General features: G+C 29.9%; 1 protein-coding gene across 2 annotated transcripts in view; it reads left to right on the forward strand.

Moving 5' to 3' along the window:
* Positions 1-18,706: 18,706 nt before the first annotated feature.
* Positions 18,707-21,868, forward strand: part of Ethr (ecdysis triggering hormone receptor) — a 32,593-nt gene continuing 29,431 nt past the window's right edge. For both annotated transcript variants that reach the window (XM_074258874.1, XM_074258875.1), the window contains exons 1-3: positions 18,707-19,030; positions 21,061-21,541; positions 21,626-21,753. In XM_074258874.1, coding sequence (XP_074114975.1) covers positions 21,448-21,541; positions 21,626-21,753 — 222 coding nt within the window. In that variant the 5' untranslated portion in view covers positions 18,707-19,030; positions 21,061-21,447. The remainder of the gene's footprint in view (positions 19,031-21,060; positions 21,542-21,625; positions 21,754-21,868) is intronic.

The following is a 21,868-nucleotide window of genomic DNA, read 5'->3' on the forward strand; positions in this document are numbered from 1 at the left end:
AATTTAAAGTGGTCAGAATTGCGTTTAGAGCAATAATATTAGGAGTTCTGGTCACTTTTGTGAGCCAGAAACGTGATTTCAATTTTCGACGATTTAGAATTGCCTATTTTGCCCCTAAAGTCATTATTTTAGGAGTTATGGCCACTTTTATGTTTCGAGTCAAAATCTGAATTTTCGAATTTTCGAACTTTCTTCAACTCTCGATATCTCCTTAATAAAATTTTTAGACTTATAAACACACAGTTCCTTATAGGAAATTTCCCGAGGAACAATTTAAAGTGGTCAGAATTGCGTTTAGAGCAATAATATTAGGAGTTCTGGTCACTTTTGTGAGCCAGAAACGTGATTTCAATTTTCGACGATTTAGAATGGCCTATTTTGCCCCTAAAGTCATTATTTTAGGAGTTATGGCCACTTTTATGTTTCGGAGTCAAAAATCTGAATTTTCGAATTTTCGAACTTTCTTCAACTCCGGATATCTTCCTAATAAAATTTTTAGACTCATAAAACACTAAGTTTCTTGTAGGAAATTTCCCGAGGGACAATTTAAAGTGGTCAGAATTGCGTTTAGAGCAATAATATTAGGAGTTCTGGCCACTTTTGTTATCCAGAAACGTGAATTCAATTTTCGACGATTTAGAATGGCCTATTTTGCCCCTAAAGTCATTATTTTAGGAGTTATGGCCACTTTTATGTTTCGGAGTCAAAATCTGAATTTTCGAATTTTCGAACTTTCTTCAACTCTCGATATCTCCTTAATAAAATTTTTTAGACTTATAAACACACAGTTCCTTATAGGAAATTTCCCGAGGAACAATTTAAAGTGGTCAGAATTGCATTTAGAGCAATTATTTTAGGAGTTATGGCCATTTTTATGGTCCGAAGTCAAAACTTCGAATTTTCGATTTTTCGAATGTTCTTCAAGTCCTAATAACTTTCTAAAAAAATTTTTAAACTTTAAAACTTACAGTGTCTTGTAGGAAATTTCCCGAGAAACAATTTAAAGTGGTCAGAATTGCATGTAGAGCAATTATTTTAGGAGTTATGGCCACTTTTATGGTCCGATGTCAAAATTTAGAATTTTCGATTTTCCGAATGTTCTTCAAGTCCTAATAACTTTCTAAAAAATTTTTAAACTTTTAAAACTTACAGTGTCTTGTAGGAAATTTCCCGAGAAACAATTTAAAGTGGTCAGAATTGCATTTAGAGCAATTATTTTAGGAGTTATGGCCATTTTTATGGTCCGAAGTCAAAACTTCGAATTTTCGATTTTCCGAATGTTCTTCAAGTCCTAATAACTTCCGAAAAAAATTTTTAGACTTATAAAAACACAAAGTTTCTTATAGGAAATTTCCCGAGGGACAATTTAAAGTGGTCAGAATTGCGTTTAGAGCAATAATATTAGGAGTTCTGGCCACTTTTGTTATCCAGAAACGTGAATTCAATTTTCGACGATTTAGAATGGCCTATTTTGCCCCTAAAGTCATTATTTTAGGAGTTATGGCCACTTTTATGTTTCGGAGTCAAAAATCTGAATTTTCGAATTTTCGAACTTTCTTCAACTCTCGATATCTCCTTAATAAAATTTTTTAGACTTATAAACACACAGTTCCTTATAGGAAATTTCCCGAGGAACAATTTAAAGTGGTCAGAATTGCATTTAGAGCAATTATTTTAGGAGTTATGGCCATTTTTATGGTCCGAAGTCAAAACTTCGAATTTTCGATTTTCCGAATGTTCTTCAAGTCCTAATAACTTTCTAAAAAAAATTTTTAAACTTTTAAAACTTACAGCGTCTTGTAGGAAATTTCCCGAGAAACAATTTAAAGTGGTCAGAATTGCATGTAGAGCAATTATTTTAGGAGTTATGGCCACTTTTATGGTCCGATGTCAAAATTTAGAATTTTCGATTTTCCGAATGTTCTTCAAGTCCTAATAACTTTCTAAAAAAAACTTTTAAACTTTTAAAACTTACAGTGTCTTGTAGGAAATTTCCCGAGAAACAATTTAAAGTGGTCAGAATTGCATTTAGAGCAATTATTTTAGGAGTTATGGCCATTTTTATGGTCCGAAGTCAAAACTTCAATTTTCGATTTTCGAATGTTCTTCAAGTCCTAATAACTTCCTAAAAAAATTTTTAAACTTTTAAAACTTACAGTGTCTTGTAGGAAATTTCCCGAGAAACAATTTAAAGTGGTCAGAATTGCATTTAGAGCAATTATTTTAGGAGCTATGGCCACTTTTATGTTTCGGAGTCAAAATCTGAATTTTCGAATTTTCGAACTTTCTTCAACTCTCGATATCTCCTTAATAAAATTTTTTAGACTTATAAACACACAGTTCCTTATAGGAAATTTCCCGAGGAACAATTTAAAGTGGTCAGAATTGCATTTAGAGCAATTATTTTAGGAGTTATGGCCATTTTTATGGTCCGAAGTCAAAACTTCAATTTTCGATTTTCGAATGTTCTTCAAGTCCTAATAACTTCCTAAAAAAATTTTTAAACTTTTAAAACTTACAGTGTCTTGTAGGAAATTTCCCGAGAAACAATTTAAAGTGGTCAGAATTGCATTTAGAGCAATTATTTTAGGAGCTATGGCCACTTTTATGGTCCGATGTCAAAATTTCGAATTTTCGTTTTTCGAATTTTGTTCAAGTCCGAATAACATCCCAAAAAAATTTTTTTAGACTTATAAAAACACAGTATCTTATAGGAAATTTCCCGAGGAACAATTTAAAGTGGTCAGAATTGCGTTTAGAGCAATAATATTAGGAGTTCTGGTCACTTTTGTGAGCCAGAAACGTGATTTCAATTTTCGACGATTTAGAATGGCCTATTTTGCCCCTAAAGTCATTATTTTAGGAGTTATGGCCACTTTTATGTTTCGGAGTCAAAAATCTGAATTTTCGAATTTTCGAACTTTCTTCAACTCCGGATATCTTCCTAATAAAATTTTTAGACTCATAAAACACTAAGTTTCTTGTAGGAAATTTCCCGAGGGACAATTTAAAGTGGTCAGAATTGCGTTTAGAGCAATAATATTAGGAGTTCTGGCCACTTTTGTTATCCAGAAACGTGAATTCAATTTTCGACGATTTAGAATGGCCTATTTTGCCCCTAAAGTCATTATTTTAGGAGTTATGGCCACTTTTATGTTTCGGAGTCAAAAATCTGAATTTTCGAATTTTCGAACTTTCTTCAACTCTCGATATCTCCTTAATAAAATTTTTTAGACTTATAAACACACAGTTCCTTATAGGAAATTTCCCGAGAAACAATTTAAAGTGGTCAGAATTGCATTTAGAGCAATTATTTTAGGAGTTATGGCCACTTTTATGGTCCGATGTCAAAATTTAGAATTTTCGATTTTCCGAATTTTGTTCAAGTCCGAATAACATCCCAAAAAAATTTTTTAGACTTATAAAAACACAGTATCTTATAGGAAATTTCCCGAGAAACAATTTAAAGTGGTCAGAATTGCGTTTAGAGCAATAATATTAGGAGTTCTGGTCACTTTTGTGAGCCAGAAACGTGATTTCAATTTTCGACGATTTAGAATGGCCTATTTTGCCCCTAAAGTCATTATTTTAGGAGTTATGGCCACTTTTATGTTTCGGAGTCAAAAATCTGAATTTTCGAATTTTCGAACTTTCTTCAACTCTCGATATCTCCTTAATAAAATTTTTTTAGACTTATAAACACACAGTTCCTTATAGGAAATTTCCCGAGGAACAATTTAAAGTGGTCAGAATTGCATTTAGAGCAATTATTTTAGGAGTTATGGCCATTTTTATGGTCCGAAGTCAAAACTTCGAATTTTCGATTTTCCGAATGTTCTTCAAGTCCTAATAACTTTCTAAAAAAAATTTTTAAACTTTTAAAACTTACAGTGTCTTGTAGGAAATTTCCCGAGAAACAATTTAAAGTGGTCAGAATTGCATTTAGAGCAATTATTTTAGGAGTTATGGCCATTTTTATGGTCCGAAGTCAAAACTTCGAATTTTCGATTTTCCGAATGTTCTTCAAGTCCTAATAACTTCCTAAAAAAATTTTTAAACTTTTAAAACTTACAGTGTCTTGTAGGAAATTTCCCGAGAAACAATTTAAAGTGGTCAGAATTGCATTTAGAGCAATTATTTTAGGAGCTATGGCCACTTTTATGTTTCGGAGTCAAAAATCTGAATTTTCGAATTTTCGAACTTTCTTCAACTCTCGATATCTCCTTAATAAAATTTTTTAGACTTATAAACACACAGTTCCTTATAGGAAATTTCCCGAGGAACAATTTAAAGTGGTCAGAATTGCATTTAGAGCAATTATTTTAGGAGTTATGGCCATTTTTATGGTCCGAAGTCAAAACTTCGAATTTTCGATTTTCCGAATGTTCTTCAAGTCCTAATAACTTCCTAAAAAAATTTTTAAACTTTTAAAACTTACAGTGTCTTGTAGGAAATTTCCCGAGAAACAATTTAAAGTGGTCAGAATTGCATTTAGAGCAATTATTTTAGGAGCTATGGCCACTTTTATGGTCCGATGTCAAAATTTCGAATTTTCGTTTTTCGAATTTTGTTCAAGTCCGAATAACATCCCAAAAAAATTTTTTTAGACTTATAAAAACACAGTATCTTATAGGAAATTTCCCGAGGAACAATTTAAAGTGGTCAGAATTGCGTTTAGAGCAATAATATTAGGAGTTCTGGTCACTTTTGTGAGCCAGAAACGTGATTTCAATTTTCGACGATTTAGAATGGCCTATTTTGCCCCTAACGTCATTATTTTAGGAGTTATGGCCACTTTTATGTTTCGGAGTCAAAAATCTGAATTTTCGAATTTTCGAACTTTCTTCAACTCTCGATATCTCCTTAATAAAATTTTTTAGACTTATAAACACACAGTTCCTTATAGGAAATTTCCCGAGAAACAATTTAAAGTGGTCAGAATTGCATTTAGAGCAATTATTTTAGGAGTTATGGCCATTTTTATGGTCCGAATTCAAAACTTCGAATTTTCGATTTTCCGAATGTTCTTCAAGTCCTAATAACTTTCTAAAAAAAATTTTTAAACTTTTAAAACTTACAGTGTCTTGTAGGAAATTTCACGAGAAACAATTTAAAGTGGTCAGAATTGCATTTAGAGCAATTATTTTAGGAGTTATGGCCATTTTTATGGTCCGAAGTCAAAACTTCGAATTTTCGATTTTCCGAATGTTCTTCAAGTCCTAATAACTTACTAAAAAAATTTTTAAACTTTTAAAACTTACAGTGTCTTGTAGGAAATTTCCCGAGAAACAATTTAAAGTGGTCAGAATTGCATTTAGAGCAATTATTTTAGGAGCTATGGCCACTTTTATGGTCCGATGTCAAAATTTCGAATTTTCGTTTTCCGAATTTTGTTCAAGTCCTAATAACGGACCAAAAAAATTTTTAGACTTATAAACACACAGTATCTTATAGGAAATTTCCCGAGGAACAATTTAAAGTGGTCAGAATTGCGTTTAGAGCAATAATATTAGGAGTTCTGGTCACTTTTGTGAGCCAGAAACGTGATTTCAATTTTCGACGATTTAGAATGGCCTATTTTGCCCCTAAAGTCATTATTTTAGGAGTTATGGCCACTTTTATGTTTCGGAGTCAAAAATCTGAATTTTCGAATTTTCGAACTTTCTTCAACTCTCGATGTCTCCTTAATAAAATTTTTTAGACTTATAAACACACAGTTCCTTATAGGAAATTTCCCGAGGAACAATTTAAAGTGGTCAGAATTGCGTTTAGAGCAATAATATTAGGAGTTCTGGTCACTTTTGTGAGCCAGAAACGTGATTTCAATTTTCGACGATTTAGAATGGCCTATTTTGCCCCTAAAGTCATTATTTTAGGAGTTATGGCCACTTTTATGTTTCGGAGTCAAAAATCTGAATTTTCGAATTTTCGAACTTTCTTCAACTCCGGATATCTCCGTAATAAAATTTTTTAGACTCATAAAACACAAAGTTTCTTATAGGAAATTTCCCGAGGGACAATTTAAAGTGGTCAGAATTGCGTTTAGAGCAATAATATTAGGAGTTCTGGTCACTTTTGTGAGCCAGAAACGTGATTTCAATTTTCGACGATTTAGAATTGCCTATTTTGCCCCTAAAGTCATTATTTTAGGAGTTATGGCCACTTTTATGTTTCGGAGTCAAAAATCTGAATTTTCGAATTTTCGAACTTTCTTCAACTCTCGATATCTCCTTAATAAAATTTTTTAGACTTATAAACACACAGTTCCTTATAGGAAATTTCCCGAGGAACAATTTAAAGTGGTCAGAATTGCGTTTAGAGCAATAATATTAGGAGTTCTGGTCACTTTTGTGAGCCAGAAACGTGATTTCAATTTTCGACGATTTAGAATGGCCTATTTTGCCCCTAAAGTCATTATTTTAGGAGTTATGGCCACTTTTATGTTTCGGAGTCAAAAATCTGAATTTTCGAATTTTCGAACTTTCTTCAACTCCGGATATCTTCCTAATAAAATTTTTAGACTCATAAAACACTAAGTTTCTTGTAGGAAATTTCCCGAGGGACAATTTAAAGTGGTCAGAATTGCGTTTAGAGCAATAATATTAGGAGTTCTGGCCACTTTTGTTATCCAGAAACGTGAATTCAATTTTCGACGATTTAGAATGGCCTATTTTGCCCCTAAAGTCATTATTTTAGGAGTTATGGCCACTTTTATGTTTCGGAGTCAAAAATCTGAATTTTCGAATTTTCGAACTTTCTTCAACTCTCGATATCTCCTTAATAAAATTTTTAGACTTATAAACACACAGTTCCTTATAGGAAATTTCCCGAGGAACAATTTAAAGTGGTCAGAATTGCATTTAGAGCAATTATTTTAGGAGTTATGGCCATTTTATGGTCCGAAGTCAAAACTTCGAATTTTCGATTTTCGAATGTTCTTCAAGTCCTAATAACTTTCTAAAAAAATTTTTAAACTTTTAAAACTTACAGTGTCTTGTAGGAAATTTCCCGAGAAACAATTTAAAGTGGTCAGAATTGCATGTAGAGCAATTATTTTAGGAGTTATGGCCACTTTTATGGTCCGATGTCAAAATTTAGAATTTTCGATTTTCCGAATGTTCTTCAAGTCCTAATAACTTTCTAAAAAAAATTTTTAAACTTTTAAAACTTACAGTGTCTTGTAGGAAATTTCCCGAGAAACAATTTAAAGTGGTCAGAATTGCATTTAGAGCAATTATTTTAGGAGTTATGGCCATTTTTATGGTCCGAAGTCAAAACTTCGAATTTTCGATTTTCCGAATGTTCTTCAAGTCCTAATAACTTCCCAAAAAAATTTTTTTAGACTTATAAAAACACAAAGTTTCTTATAGGAAATTTCCCGAGGGACAATTTAAAGTGGTCAGAATTGCGTTTAGAGCAATAATATTAGGAGTTCTGGCCACTTTTGTTATCCAGAAACGTGAATTCAATTTTCGACGATTTAGAATGGCCTATTTTGCCCCTAAAGTCATTATTTTAGGAGTTATGGCCACTTTTATGTTTCGGAGTCAAAAATCTGAATTTTCGAATTTTCGAACTTTCTTCAACTCTCGATATCTCCTTAATAAAATTTTTAGACTTATAAACACACAGTTCCTTATAGGAAATTTCCCGAGGAACAATTTAAAGTGGTCAGAATTGCATTTAGAGCAATTATTTTAGGAGTTATGGCCATTTTTATGGTCCGAAGTCAAAACTTCGAATTTTCGATTTTCCGAATGTTCTTCAAGTCCTAATAACTTTCTAAAAAAATTTTTAAACTTTTAAAACTTACAGCGTCTTGTAGGAAATTTCCCGAGAAACAATTTAAAGTGGTCAGAATTGCATGTAGAGCAATTATTTTAGGAGTTATGGCCACTTTTATGGTCCGATGTCAAAATTTAGAATTTTCGATTTTCCGAATGTTCTTCAAGTCCTAATAACTTTCTAAAAAAAACTTTTAAACTTTTAAAACTTACAGTGTCTTGTAGGAAATTTCCCGAGAAACAATTTAAAGTGGTCAGAATTGCATTTAGAGCAATTATTTTAGGAGTTATGGCCATTTTTATGGTCCGAAGTCAAAACTTCGAATTTTCGATTTTCCGAATGTTCTTCAAGTCCTAATAACTTCCTAAAAAAAAATTTTTAAACTTTTAAAACTTACAGTGTCTTGTAGGAAATTTCCCGAGAAACAATTTAAAGTGGTCAGAATTGCATTTAGAGCAATTATTTTAGGAGCTATGGCCACTTTTATGGTCCGATGTCAAAATTTCGAATTTTCGTTTTTCCGAATTTTGTTCAAGTCCGAATAACATCCCAAAAAAATTTTTTTAGACTTATAAAAACACAGTATCTTATAGGAAATTTCCCGAGGAACAATTTAAAGTGGTCAGAATTGCGTTTAGAGCAATAATATTAGGAGTTCTGGTCACTTTTGTGAGCCAGAAACGTGATTTCAATTTTCGACGATTTAGAATGGCCTATTTTGCCCCTAAAGTCATTATTTTAGGAGTTATGGCCACTTTTATGTTTCGGAGTCAAAAATCTGAATTTTCGAATTTTCGAACTTTCTTCAACTCCGGATATCTTCCTAATAAAATTTTTTAGACTCATAAAACACTAAGTTTCTTGTAGGAAATTTCCCGAGGGACAATTTAAAGTGGTCAGAATTGCGTTTAGAGCAATAATATTAGGAGTTCTGGCCACTTTTGTTATCCAGAAACGTGAATTCAATTTTCGACGATTTAGAATGGCCTATTTTGCCCCTAAAGTCATTATTTTAGGAGTTATGGCCACTTTTATGTTTCGGAGTCAAAAATCTGAATTTTCGAATTTTCGAACTTTCTTCAACTCTCGATATCTCCTTAATAAAATTTTTTAGACTTATAAACACACAGTTCCTTATAGGAAATTTCCCGAGAAACAATTTAAAGTGGTCAGAATTGCATTTAGAGCAATTATTTTAGGAGTTATGGCCACTTTTATGGTCCGATGTCAAAATTTAGAATTTTCGATTTTCCGAATTTTGTTCAAGTCCGAATAACATCCCAAAAAAATTTTTTTAGACTTATAAAAACACAGTATCTTATAGGAAATTTCCCGAGAAACAATTTAAAGTGGTCAGAATTGCGTTTAGAGCAATAATATTAGGAGTTCTGGTCACTTTTGTGAGCCAGAAACGTGATTTCAATTTTCGACGATTTAGAATGGCCTATTTTGCCCCTAAAGTCATTATTTTAGGAGTTATGGCCACTTTTATGTTTCGGAGTCAAAAATCTGAATTTTCGAATTTTCGAACTTTCTTCAACTCTCGATATCTCCTTAATAAAATTTTTTAGACTTATAAACACACAGTTCCTTATAGGAAATTTCCCGAGGAACAATTTAAAGTGGTCAGAATTGCATTTAGAGCAATTATTTTAGGAGTTATGGCCATTTTTATGGTCCGAAGTCAAAACTTCGAATTTTCGATTTTCCGAATGTTCTTCAAGTCCTAATAACTTTCTAAAAAAAATTTTTAAACTTTTAAAACTTACAGTGTCTTGTAGGAAATTTCCCGAGAAACAATTTAAAGTGGTCAGAATTGCATGTAGAGCAATTATTTTAGGAGTTATGGCCACTTTTATGGTCCGATGTCAAAATTTAGAATTTTCGATTTTCCGAATGTTCTTCAAGTCCTAATAACTTTCTAAAAAAACTTTTAAACTTTTAAAACTTACAGTGTCTTGTAGGAAATTTCCCGAGAAACAATTTAAAGTGGTCAGAATTGCATTTAGAGCAATTATTTTAGGAGTTATGGCCATTTTTATGGTCCGAAGTCAAAACTTCGAATTTTCGATTTTCGAATGTTCTTCAAGTCCTAATAACTTCCTAAAAAAATTTTTAAACTTTTAAAACTTACAGCGTCTTGTAGGAAATTTCCCGAGAAACAATTTAAAGTGGTCAGAATTGCATGTAGAGCAATTATTTTAGGAGTTATGGCCACTTTTATGGTCCGATGTCAAAATTTAGAATTTTCGATTTTCGAATGTTCTTCAAGTCCTAATAACTTTCTAAAAAAAAACTTTTAAACTTTTAAAACTTACAGTGTCTTGTAGGAAATTTCCCGAGAAACAATTTAAAGTGGTCAGAATTGCATTTAGAGCAATTATTTTAGGAGTTATGGCCATTTTTATGGTCCGAAGTCAAAACTTCAATTTTCGATTTTCGAATGTTCTTCAAGTCCTAATAACTTCCTAAAAAAATTTTTAAACTTTTAAAACTTACAGTGTCTTGTAGGAAATTTCCCGAGAAACAATTTAAAGTGGTCAGAATTGCATTTAGAGCAATTATTTTAGGAGCTATGGCCACTTTTATGTTTCGGAGTCAAAAATCTGAATTTTCGAATTTTCGAACTTTCTTCAACTCTCGATATCTCCTTAATAAAATTTTTAGACTTATAAACACACAGTTCCTTATAGGAAATTTCCCGAGGAACAATTTAAAGTGGTCAGAATTGCATTTAGAGCAATTATTTTAGGAGTTATGGCCATTTTTATGGTCCGAAGTCAAAACTTCGAATTTTCGATTTTCCGAATGTTCTTCAAGTCCTAATAACTTCCTAAAAAAATTTTTAAACTTTTAAAACTTACAGTGTCTTGTAGGAAATTTCCCGAGAAACAATTTAAAGTGGTCAGAATTGCATTTAGAGCAATTATTTTAGGAGCTATGGCCACTTTTATGGTCCGATGTCAAAATTTCGAATTTTCGTTTTCCGAATTTTGTTCAAGTCCGAATAACATCCCAAAAAATTTTTTTAGACTTATAAAAACACAGTATCTTATAGGAAATTTCCCGAGGAACAATTTAAAGTGGTCAGAATTGCGTTTAGAGCAATAATATTAGGAGTTCTGGTCACTTTTGTGAGCCAGAAACGTGATTTCAATTTTCGACGATTTAGAATGGCCTATTTTGCCCCTAAAGTCATTATTTTAGGAGTTATGGCCACTTTTATGTTTCGGAGTCAAAAATCTGAATTTTCGAATTTTCGAACTTTCTTCAACTCCGGATATCTTCCTAATAAAATTTTTAGACTCATAAAACACTAAGTTTCTTGTAGGAAATTTCCCGAGGGACAATTTAAAGTGGTCAGAATTGCGTTTAGAGCAATAATATTAGGAGTTCTGGCCACTTTTGTTATCCAGAAACGTGAATTCAATTTTCGACGATTTAGAATGGCCTATTTTGCCCCTAAAGTCATTATTTTAGGAGTTATGGCCACTTTTATGTTTCGGAGTCAAAAATCTGAATTTTCGAATTTTCGAACTTTCTTCAACTCTCGATATCTCCTTAATAAAATTTTTTAGACTTATAAACACACAGTTCCTTGTAGGAAATTTCCCGAGAAACAATTTAAAGTGGTCAGAATTGCATTTAGAGCAATTATTTTAGGAGTTATGGCCACTTTTATGGTCCGATGTCAAAATTTAGAATTTTCGATTTTCCGAATTTTGTTCAAGTCCGAATAACATCCCAAAAAAATTTTTTTAGACTTATAAAAACACAGTATCTTATAGGAAATTTCCCGAGAAACAATTTAAAGTGGTCAGAATTGCGTTTAGAGCAATAATATTAGGAGTTCTGGTCACTTTTGTGAGCCAGAAACGTGATTTCAATTTTCGACGATTTAGAATGGCCTATTTTGCCCCTAAAGTCATTATTTTAGGAGTTATGGCCACTTTTATGTTTCGGAGTCAAAAATCTGAATTTTCGAATTTTCGAACTTTCTTCAACTCTCGATATCTCCTTAATAAAATTTTTTAGACTTATAAACACACAGTTCCTTATAGGAAATTTCCCGAGGAACAATTTAAAGTGGTCAGAATTGCATTTAGAGCAATTATTTTAGGAGTTATGGCCATTTTTATGGTCCGAAGTCAAAACTTCGAATTTTCGATTTTCCGAATGTTCTTCAAGTCCTAATAACTTTCTAAAAAAAATTTTTAAACTTTTAAAACTTACAGTGTCTTGTAGGAAATTTCCCGAGAAACAATTTAAAGTGGTCAGAATTGCATGTAGAGCAATTATTTTAGGAGTTATGGCCACTTTTATGGTCCGATGTCAAAATTTAGAATTTTCGATTTTCCGAATGTTCTTCAAGTCCTAATAACTTTCTAAAAAAACTTTTAAACTTTTAAAACTTACAGTGTCTTGTAGGAAATTTCCCGAGAAACAATTTAAAGTGGTCAGAATTGCATTTAGAGCAATTATTTTAGGAGTTATGGCCATTTTTATGGTCCGAAGTCAAAACTTCGAATTTTCGATTTTCCGAATGTTCTTCAAGTCCTAATAACTTCCTAAAAAAAATTTTTAAACTTTTAAAACTTACAGTGTCTTGTAGGAAATTTCCCGAGAAACAATTTAATGTGGTCAGAATTGCATTTAGAGCAATTATTTTAGGAGCTATGGCCACTTTTATGGTCCGATGTCAAAATTTCGAATTTTCGTTTTCCGAATTTTGTTCAAGTCCGAATAACATCCCAAAAAAATTTTTTAGACTTATAAAAACACAGTATCTTATAGGAAATTTCCCGAGGAACAATTTAAAGTGGTCAGAATTGCGTTTAGAGCAATAATATTAGGAGTTCTGGTCACTTTTGTGAGCCAGAAACGTGATTTCAATTTTCGACGATTTAGAATGGCCTATTTTGCCCCTAAAGTCATTATTTTAGGAGTTATGGCCACTTTTATGTTTCGGAGTCAAAAATCTGAATTTTCGAATTTTCGAACTTTCTTCAACTCCGGATATCTCCCTAATAAAATTTTTTAGACTCATAAAACACTAAGTTTCTTATAGGAAATTTCCCGAGGGACAATTTAAAGTGGTCAGAATTGCGTTTAGAGCAATAATATTAGGAGTTCTGGCCACTTTTGTTATCCAGAAACGTGAATTCAATTTTCGACGATTTAGAATGGCCTATTTTGCCCCTAAAGTCATTATTTTAGGAGTTATGGCCACTTTTATGTTTCGGAGTCAAAAATCTGAATTTTCGAATTTTCGAACTTTCTTCAACTCTCGATATCTCCTTAATAAAATTTTTTAGACTTATAAACACACAGTTCCTTATAGGAAATTTCCCGAGAAACAATTTAAAGTGGTCAGAATTGCATTTAGAGCAATTATTTTAGGAGCTATGGCCACTTTTATGGTCCGATGTCAAAATTTCGAATTTTCGTTTTTCCGAATTTTGTTCAAGTCCGAATAACATCCCAAAAAAATTTTTTTAGACTTATAAACACACAGTATCTTATAGGAAATTTCCCGAGGAACAATTTAAAGTGGTCAGAATTGCGTTTAGAGCAATAATATTAGGAGTTCTGGCCACTTTTGTTATCCAGAAACGTGAATTCAATTTTCGACGATTTAGAATGGCCTATTTTGCCCCTAAAGTCATTATTTTAGGAGTTATGGCCACTTTTATGTTTCGGAGTCAAAAATCTGAATTTTCGAATTTTCGAACTTTCTTCAACTCTCGATATCTCCTTAATAAAATTTTTTAGACTTATAAACACACAGTTCCTTATAGGAAATTTCCCGAGGAACAATTTAAAGTGGTCAGAATTGCATTTAGAGCAATTATTTTAGGAGTTATGGCCATTTTTATGGTCCGAAGTCAAAACTTCGAATTTTCGATTTTCCGAATGTTCTTCAAGTCCTAATAACTTCCTAAAAAAAATTTTTAAACTTTTAAAACTTACAGTGTCTTGTAGGAAATTTCCCGCGGAACAATTTAAAGTGGTCAGAATTGCATTTAGAGCAATTATTTTAGGAGTTCTGGCCACTTCTGGCCACTTTTGTGATCCAGAATCGTGATTTCAATTTTCGACGATTCAGAATGGCCTATTTTGCTCCTAAAGTCATTATTGTAGGAGTTATGGCCACTTTTATGTTTCGGAGTCAAAAATCTGAATTTTCGAATTTTCGAACTTTCTTCAACTCCCGATATCTCCTTAATAAAATTTTTGGACTCATAAAACACTAATTTTCTGGTAGGAAATTTCCCGAGGAACAATTTAAAGTGGTCAGAATTGCATTCAGAGCAATTATTTTAGGATTTATGGCCACTTTTATGGTCCGAAGTCAAAATTTCGAATTTTTGATTTTCCGAATTTTCTTCAAGTCCTAATAACTTCCTAAAGAAATTTTTGTAGACTTATAAACACACAGTATCTTGTAGGAAATTTCCTAAATAATAATAATAACTTCCTAAAAAAAATTTTTAAACTTTTAAAACACACAGGATCTTGTAGGAAATTTCCCCAGGAACAATTTAAACTGGTCAGAATTGCATTTAAAGCCATTATTTTTGGAGTTATGGCCACTGAAAGATCCGAAAATACACATTTCAATTTTCGAAGATTTAGAATGGCCTATATTGCCCCTAAAGTCATTATTTCGGAGTTATGGCCAGTTTTATGTTTCGAAGTAAAAAATATTTATTAAAATGATTTAAGGAAATTTCTTTAAAAACGTTCAAATTGTTCGGAATATATTTCTAAAATGTCCCAAAAATGTTCCCAAAATGTCCTATATTTGTTTCAAAAAATACCCAAAAATGTCCTAAAATTGTCCCCAAATTGTCCTCAAAATTGTCCTAAAAATTTTGATCCATTAATCTCACGATAAATCTATAACCGTGCAAAAATAAATTGTCTTTTTTAAAATCATTTAAAAAACGTTCAAAATTGTCTTAAAAATATTTTTAAACAGTTCTAAAAATATTTTTGATATGTCCCAAAAATGTCCCAAAATTGTCCTTAAATTGTCCCAAAAATAGTCAATAAATGTTTTATCCATCAATTCCTAGACAAATTTACAGCTGTGCAAAAATAAATTTTTTTTAATAAATCATTTAATACACGTTTAAAATTGTAGTACAATTGAAGAATCATTCTGAAAATTTTCAAAAAAATACGTAAAATTGACGAAAAATTACTTAAATGCACTATTTTAAAATTTTTGTTTATTTCTAAGATGTATCAAAATTGTGTCACATTTGGGTGTCCCAAGCTTGGGACATTTTCGGGACAATTTTTTTTTACACGGGAAACTAATGGGATTAGAATAATTTTCAAATAAAAATAAATTAATACATTCACGCATATTTAGCAATTTTTTGAAAATATTTTTAATTGTAATTTCAAAAGAGTGCACGAAAAAAAAAAATAGCTCAGTATAAAAAACTGAAAAAATTACAGTTTCATTAGAGTAATTAAATATTTAATGTAATCAAATTTAGTAAAAAAACAAGCGCTCGTTTGAAGGATAATACACTCGGTAATATGCGCATTGAAAGTGATTAATTAAAATTAATAATGATCAACTCACGTGCATGATTAACAATTGTCCATATCGGTCACTATACATGTAATTATCTAATATTTGTTGTACATCAACACACATGCTGTACAAATAAAATATATTTAGATTGCAATCCGTAGAAAAATAATTTTTAACTTTTAAAACAAAAAAGTTATTAAAAAAATAGTGGGTAATCTCTTCAACGTTCAGTGTATTATTTATTTTTTGAGGTCGCCTTAATATTAACGACACGGCGATAAATAATATCATATTGGTTTTTAAGTGTATCTAGTAAACGGTGTATAATATATGACTCATGAATAACGTCTCGCCGACGCAGTTGTCGTGGTCCGGGATCAATGAGTTTTTAATAATCGTCCAATGATGTTCTCGTACTGATCAATGGGTCAAACCGGTATCTACTATTATTTTTTTTTTTTTTATTTTATTAATAGGATTGAGCCGTCATTTTTGGTCAGATTTCTTCAGAAATCTGTTGCAAAGGTACTTACGTTGGAATTTGGATTAAATTATGCAATAATATCTTTTATTCTTTTTAATTATACCGAAAAATTGCATTAACTTAAATTTGTGTATGAATGTGATGGAACCCGCAATGTAAGCACGATTACGTCTGCAATTCTTGACCGATCTTAATAAAACTCGAAACATATGTTCTATAAACTAAAACCTCGGTCAAGTTTGAAAATGTACCAAATCGGTCCATTAGTTTCAAAATTGTGAGTGTAAAAAAAATTTTCATTTTTATGAAAATAAAAATTTTACGAGATTTTTTCAAATAACTTTGAGAAGCTGATTTTCAAAAGAGTACGTTTTCATATTTTAAAAATACAGTTTTTTTATCTTTTAAATTCTAAGTACTTCGAGAATTGTAAAGATTTCTAAATGAAAGTCGAATTGATTTCTAAATTGAATGTAAATTATAAATAAATAAAATTTTGCTTTATTAAATAATGATTTCTATTAAATTGCACTGTACTTTTTAAACTATTGACGTTTTTAAAAATATAAGCTCATCTTGATGTTTCACTCATCAAGAGCTTTTATTTGTGTACCCACATGCATTTTGATATATTTTTCATATATACATATATATAAATATATAAATATATAAAATATATGAAAAATTGATATGGGTACTCAAATGAAAGGTATCGATGCGTGTAATATCAGGGTGAGCTTAGAACTTTAAAAATGTCAATAGTTCACAAGATATTGAGTCGTTTCTTAATTCTTGATCATTTTATATAAGGGTGGCCCAAAAAAATCGTAAAAAAATGTTTTTTAGTCTTGACTGAAAAAAAATGTTAGTTTTTAATATTTTAAGAGCCCTCTCCAAAATACAGCTAAAAAAAAAATTTTTCAAGCGGTCGTTCCAAATTTTTTTGAATTTCAAAAATGGAATTTTTTTTTTTAATTTTTTTCTCGTTACGGAATAATTTTATAGACCAAAAAAAAAAGTTTCTGAAAGTTTCAGTTTGAAATTTAAATTTTGAAAAGTCGCTCATAATTTTTTTTTCATTTATTAATGCATTACTGTAGATTTTTTTGAGCGACCTTTTAATATTCAAATTAAAATTCAATACATTTTTTTTTCTTATTTAGTACAATAATCTATAAAAAAATACCACGAGATGAACTAAAGATCAAGCACAATATAAAAAAACATAATTTATTTATAATTAAAAAATTTTATTTAATCAACTACAATATTTTAACAATATTTCAATAACTCACCGGCTAGGCGTCGGTTTGAATCCCAAGCTGGTTTTGAAAACAAACCAAAAAGACCCTAACGTACCACATTCGGATTTTCTAAACTTTTTAAAAAGGCGGGTAGTTAAGGGATCTTCTGTACCGACAGAAGATACTTCTTGAAAAAATTTTTGATTAAGAATATCATAACCAAGAAAATAATTCACATAAAAATACCGGGCTTAGTTTAAAATATTTATATATTTATTTTATCAGCATAAACATTTTGCATTGTAGAAATTTAATAAAATTTTAAATTTTAATAAAAACACACACGTGTTGGCACGCATAAAATATGAAGCAATTCATCAAAAAATTTCTTAGAAAATTAAAGTTGATTTTAAATGATAAAATAATTTCAAAAAGAATAACCTGAAAAATTTAAAGAATAAATGATATGAAAAAAACAAAAAAACCGGTTCGGAATATAAAATGAAACGATATCAGAATTTTTAGCATAAAAAATAACTTGTCTCTTGTGAAACTGGGCCAGGTTTATATAAATATATATATGTATATATATTTAATCGTATTTCCTGTTGTATGTACTTTAGATTAAATACTTAGGTGACTAGCGCGTTATTTATTTTCGTTAGGAAAAAATAATCGTAAAAAGGTTTTTTTTTCTCTCTTCAGTAAATAAATATGGGGGCAGGTGAAGCGAATGTCGAGTTAAATTAATGAGGAGGTGTGAATTTAAATAGGCGATTGTTTTTTTTGCTGAATATAATATTGAATGAACTTTGATTATCGAAGAGAATTTTTTTGTCAGCAAATGGGGGTAGAATAACAAAAAATGCAAATAAATTTACTCGAATAGAAAAATTGTTGACCTTCAAGCCGACGCAATAGTGCCCGAAGTTAAAAATAATTTTTTTTATAACTGACGGACGTGGAAATACCCCAACGTTGAGTTTAACTAGAAAAATGAAAAACAGTTCTGATAGTTAAGGGGTTATAAAAAAGACAACTCTAATAAATTAATAAATATAAATTTTGAGATCATAGCGCTTCGCGCTATGAGGTGTGCAATAATTAAAAAGCAACATCTTCACGGATTTGTTAAGGAAGTTCGAACGAATCTAATGTGAAAAATAACTTCCAACTTTGAGCTTTGAAATTGAGTATACGTATGAATAAATACGTAATTTATCTAATTATCTCAAATAAGCTCATCCCGATGATTCACTCATCAAGACCTTTCATTTGAGTAACCACATCGATTTTTCATATATTTATATATATATATATATTATATAAATGAATATATGAAAAATATATCAATAATGCATGTGGGTACTCAAATGAAAGCTCTTGAAGAGTATAATAGCAGGAGGCGCTTATATCTTAAAAATGATCAAGAATTAAGAAACGCATTACAAAGAAACTCATTATAAATGTGATGAATAACTAAATCTAACGATGGACCGAAATGAATAGACCCAACAAGAATATTTGATCGGTGTCGCGCAGGCGCATATTTTTCGCGACAATAAAAAAAGTTGGCGCGCGATGCTCTCTTACGAAAACGTTTGCTTACAAGTTCAGTATACCATCACGTTTCGCGGCGCGTACAATTAGAGGATCTAACAAGCATCATTCAATCTCACGAGAATAAGCACTTCATTAGTTATAACTTATAACAGAATAAATTACGCACCTGAGTATCATGACATGATTAATTTCATGTTTCTTGGCAAGATTGAGTTTGTTAATTATCACCGCAAGTGATAAAAAATTATTCGGTCGCTAATTTTGTTGTTTAACAATGATTTTTAAAGTACATCATAAGAGAGTGAAAATGTGACTTTTGGTTTAAAAATTTGCCGAATAATTTTGTGAATTTTTGGTTTTCATTTTTTGAAACTGTAGTTAGGAATTAATTTTTTTTTTATGGTAAGAATATATTTATAAAAATTATTTTAAAATTTTTTCTTTACTAAAAATCGAATTTTATAAAAGTCGCATGAATTTTTAATTGAATTAAATTAATTCATAATTTTAGAAACAATTTTTCTATTAAATAAATATTTAAGTAAAAACAGAATTTTATATCGATTAATTTTTTTTCAGTAATATTTATTAGAATAAAAAACTAAAGGTTTAAGTTTGCGATCAACAGTTGTCTGCTGAAAAATTGGAAGTAAAAAATATTTAAGCACAAGAACCTCAAAAAAATTTTTATTTTAAAAATTCCCGTGTAAAAAAAAAGTGTCCTAAAAAAGTCATAAGCTTTGGATCCTAAACGTGACACAATTTAGAATATTTTTATGACAAATTTATGACATCAAACCGAAATGAAATTTCGATTTTAGAAAAATATTGTCGCAATTACTCAGAGGAAAAATATTGTAAAAAGTACTTTTATGACAATTTTAGGATACTTTTATGTAAAATATAAGAATAAGATTATGACAATTTCAGGACAGTTTTATGAATTTTAGTACACTTTAATGACGACTTTAGGATACTTTCATGACAATTTTAGGACACTATTATGAATTTTAGGCCACTTTTATGATAATTTTAGGACAATTTTAGGATACTTTTAAGACAATTTTAGGATACTTTTAGGAAAATTTTAGGATACTTATGACAATTTTAAAATTTTTATAAAATTATCCTAAAATTGTCCTGAAAGTATCCTAAAATTGTCCTAAAAGTTTCCTAAAATTATCCCAAAAGTTTCCTAAAATTATCCTAAAAGTATCCTAAAATTGTCATGAAATTGTCCTAAAATTATCATAAAAGTGTCCTAAAATTCATAATAGTGTCCTAAAATTGTCATGAAAGTATCCTAAAGTCATCATTAAAGTGTACTAAAATTCATAAAAGTGTCCTAAAATTGTCATAATCTTATTCTTATATTTTACATAAAAGTATCCTAAAATTGTCATAAAAGTACTTTTTACAATATTTTTTCTCTGAGTAATTGCGACCATATTTTTCTAAAATCGAAATTTCATTTCGGTTTGATGTCATAAATTTGTCATAAAAATATTCTAAATTGTGTCACGTTTAGGATCCAAAGCTTATGACTCTTTTAGGACACTTTTTTTTTACACGGGAAAGTAAGAATACTTTTAACTAAATTTTGATCAATTAATTCCAAGATTAAATAAATTATTGTTTTAATAATTAAAATACACGCTTTAATAAAAAAACAAAACAAAAAAAGCGTAGGGTACTTAATATTAATTGTTATAAATCGCATGCTTAAAGGTAAAAGGGCTTACAGCTAAAGGTTAATAAGGATTTGTGGTGAACGGGCGTATAAAAAAATTTTTTTTGCCATTCGTTTTAAAATTGTCCGAAACGTAAAAATCTGTGAAAAAAAAAAGTTGGTATTCTAAAGCTAAAAGGGCGCATAAAAAAATTGTAGTTTTGATACCAAATGTTAAATAATAGTTTCACGAGAGTTATGCTAAAATAACAGTCTCATTTACAAAGTTTAATATAAACAAATAGAAAATAAATCAATCAAAAAAAAAATTACGTAAAAATTAAGTAATAAAAAAAATCACAATGACAGATAAAATTCAAATACAAAGCTAATAAAAAATTTTTCGGTCGCTTAAAAATTTCCATTAAATTTATAATTGCCGTCAAAAGAACATAACTATCTAACTTATATAACACTTGATTACAAAAGCATTAATCACGGTTATAATTTATCAATTACAAATTATTTTAATTTTATTAACTTAGTACATCCGAACGAAACACGATCAATTGAAATGCAATAACAAAGTAACTGACTAACAAGAGTGTTATCAGTTGTCATTTATCTCATAAATCATAAATAATTTCATAATTGCTTGCATTATTAATTACGCAACTCTTTACACTTGTCGTATAATTCATACTTTGTAAACATAAATGTTTAATACCGATAATTTATTTTTTTTTTTTTTTTTTTTTTTCAGATTTACGTTCTGCAAAAAATGGAGCTAAGAAAAATCGATACTTTCTCACTATGATAACCTCAGAGGCTAAATTATTAACAATTAAACCAATAAAATCTAAAAATGAATTTAATTATTTTTATTGCGCTAATAATGGTGAAAAAAGTGTATGATATATTTATTACAAACTGCAAAATAAATATGATTTGTGAAATAGTGATTATTAAAATACCAAAAGAAAAATTTAATTGTTATACTATTAAAAAAATATTAGTTAGTATTTAATATAAATAATTCCAGTTAAGTTATTTAAATAAAAAATATTAAAATGACGTATTTAGTATCAATATTATTTTATCTTCTTAAAAATCGTTAACAATAACACCAATTTAGTGTTGAGTACTAAAAATGTTAACGACTGTATCGGTGCCGGCTTTTGAGCTGAATTCATCTTTTTACACTACGGCGTTTGGTAGCAGCAGTACGTTAGAAGGATTTTCAGGTAAATAAAAAAAATATTAAATTTTTTTTTTTTTACAACTCGGCTTTTTAATTCTGTCGTTGATAATAAATTTTTCCTTTAAAGTTTCAGTAATTGAACCAGTTAACAGCACTGCTGCGTCAACGCCTTATATGTTACCCGAATATATAAGAGCTACATCGATGGTAGTTTGTATAACTGTAATGGTGCTTGGAATCATTGGAAATTTAATGGTGATTATGTTTATTGCTTCATTAGTTTTTTACTTATAAGTATATAAAAAAGGCGCGGGCGGGTAAAATAAGGTCTAGTTAAAGAATATTTGTCATAAAATTTTAAATGTACGAT

The sequence above is a fragment of the Cotesia typhae genome, unplaced genomic scaffold (genome assembly GCF_013202065.1).
Source record: "Cotesia typhae breed Kobodo isofemale line unplaced genomic scaffold, CoteBio_Ctyphae scaffold_91, whole genome shotgun sequence".
Lineage (NCBI taxonomy): Eukaryota > Metazoa > Arthropoda > Insecta > Hymenoptera > Braconidae > Cotesia > Cotesia typhae.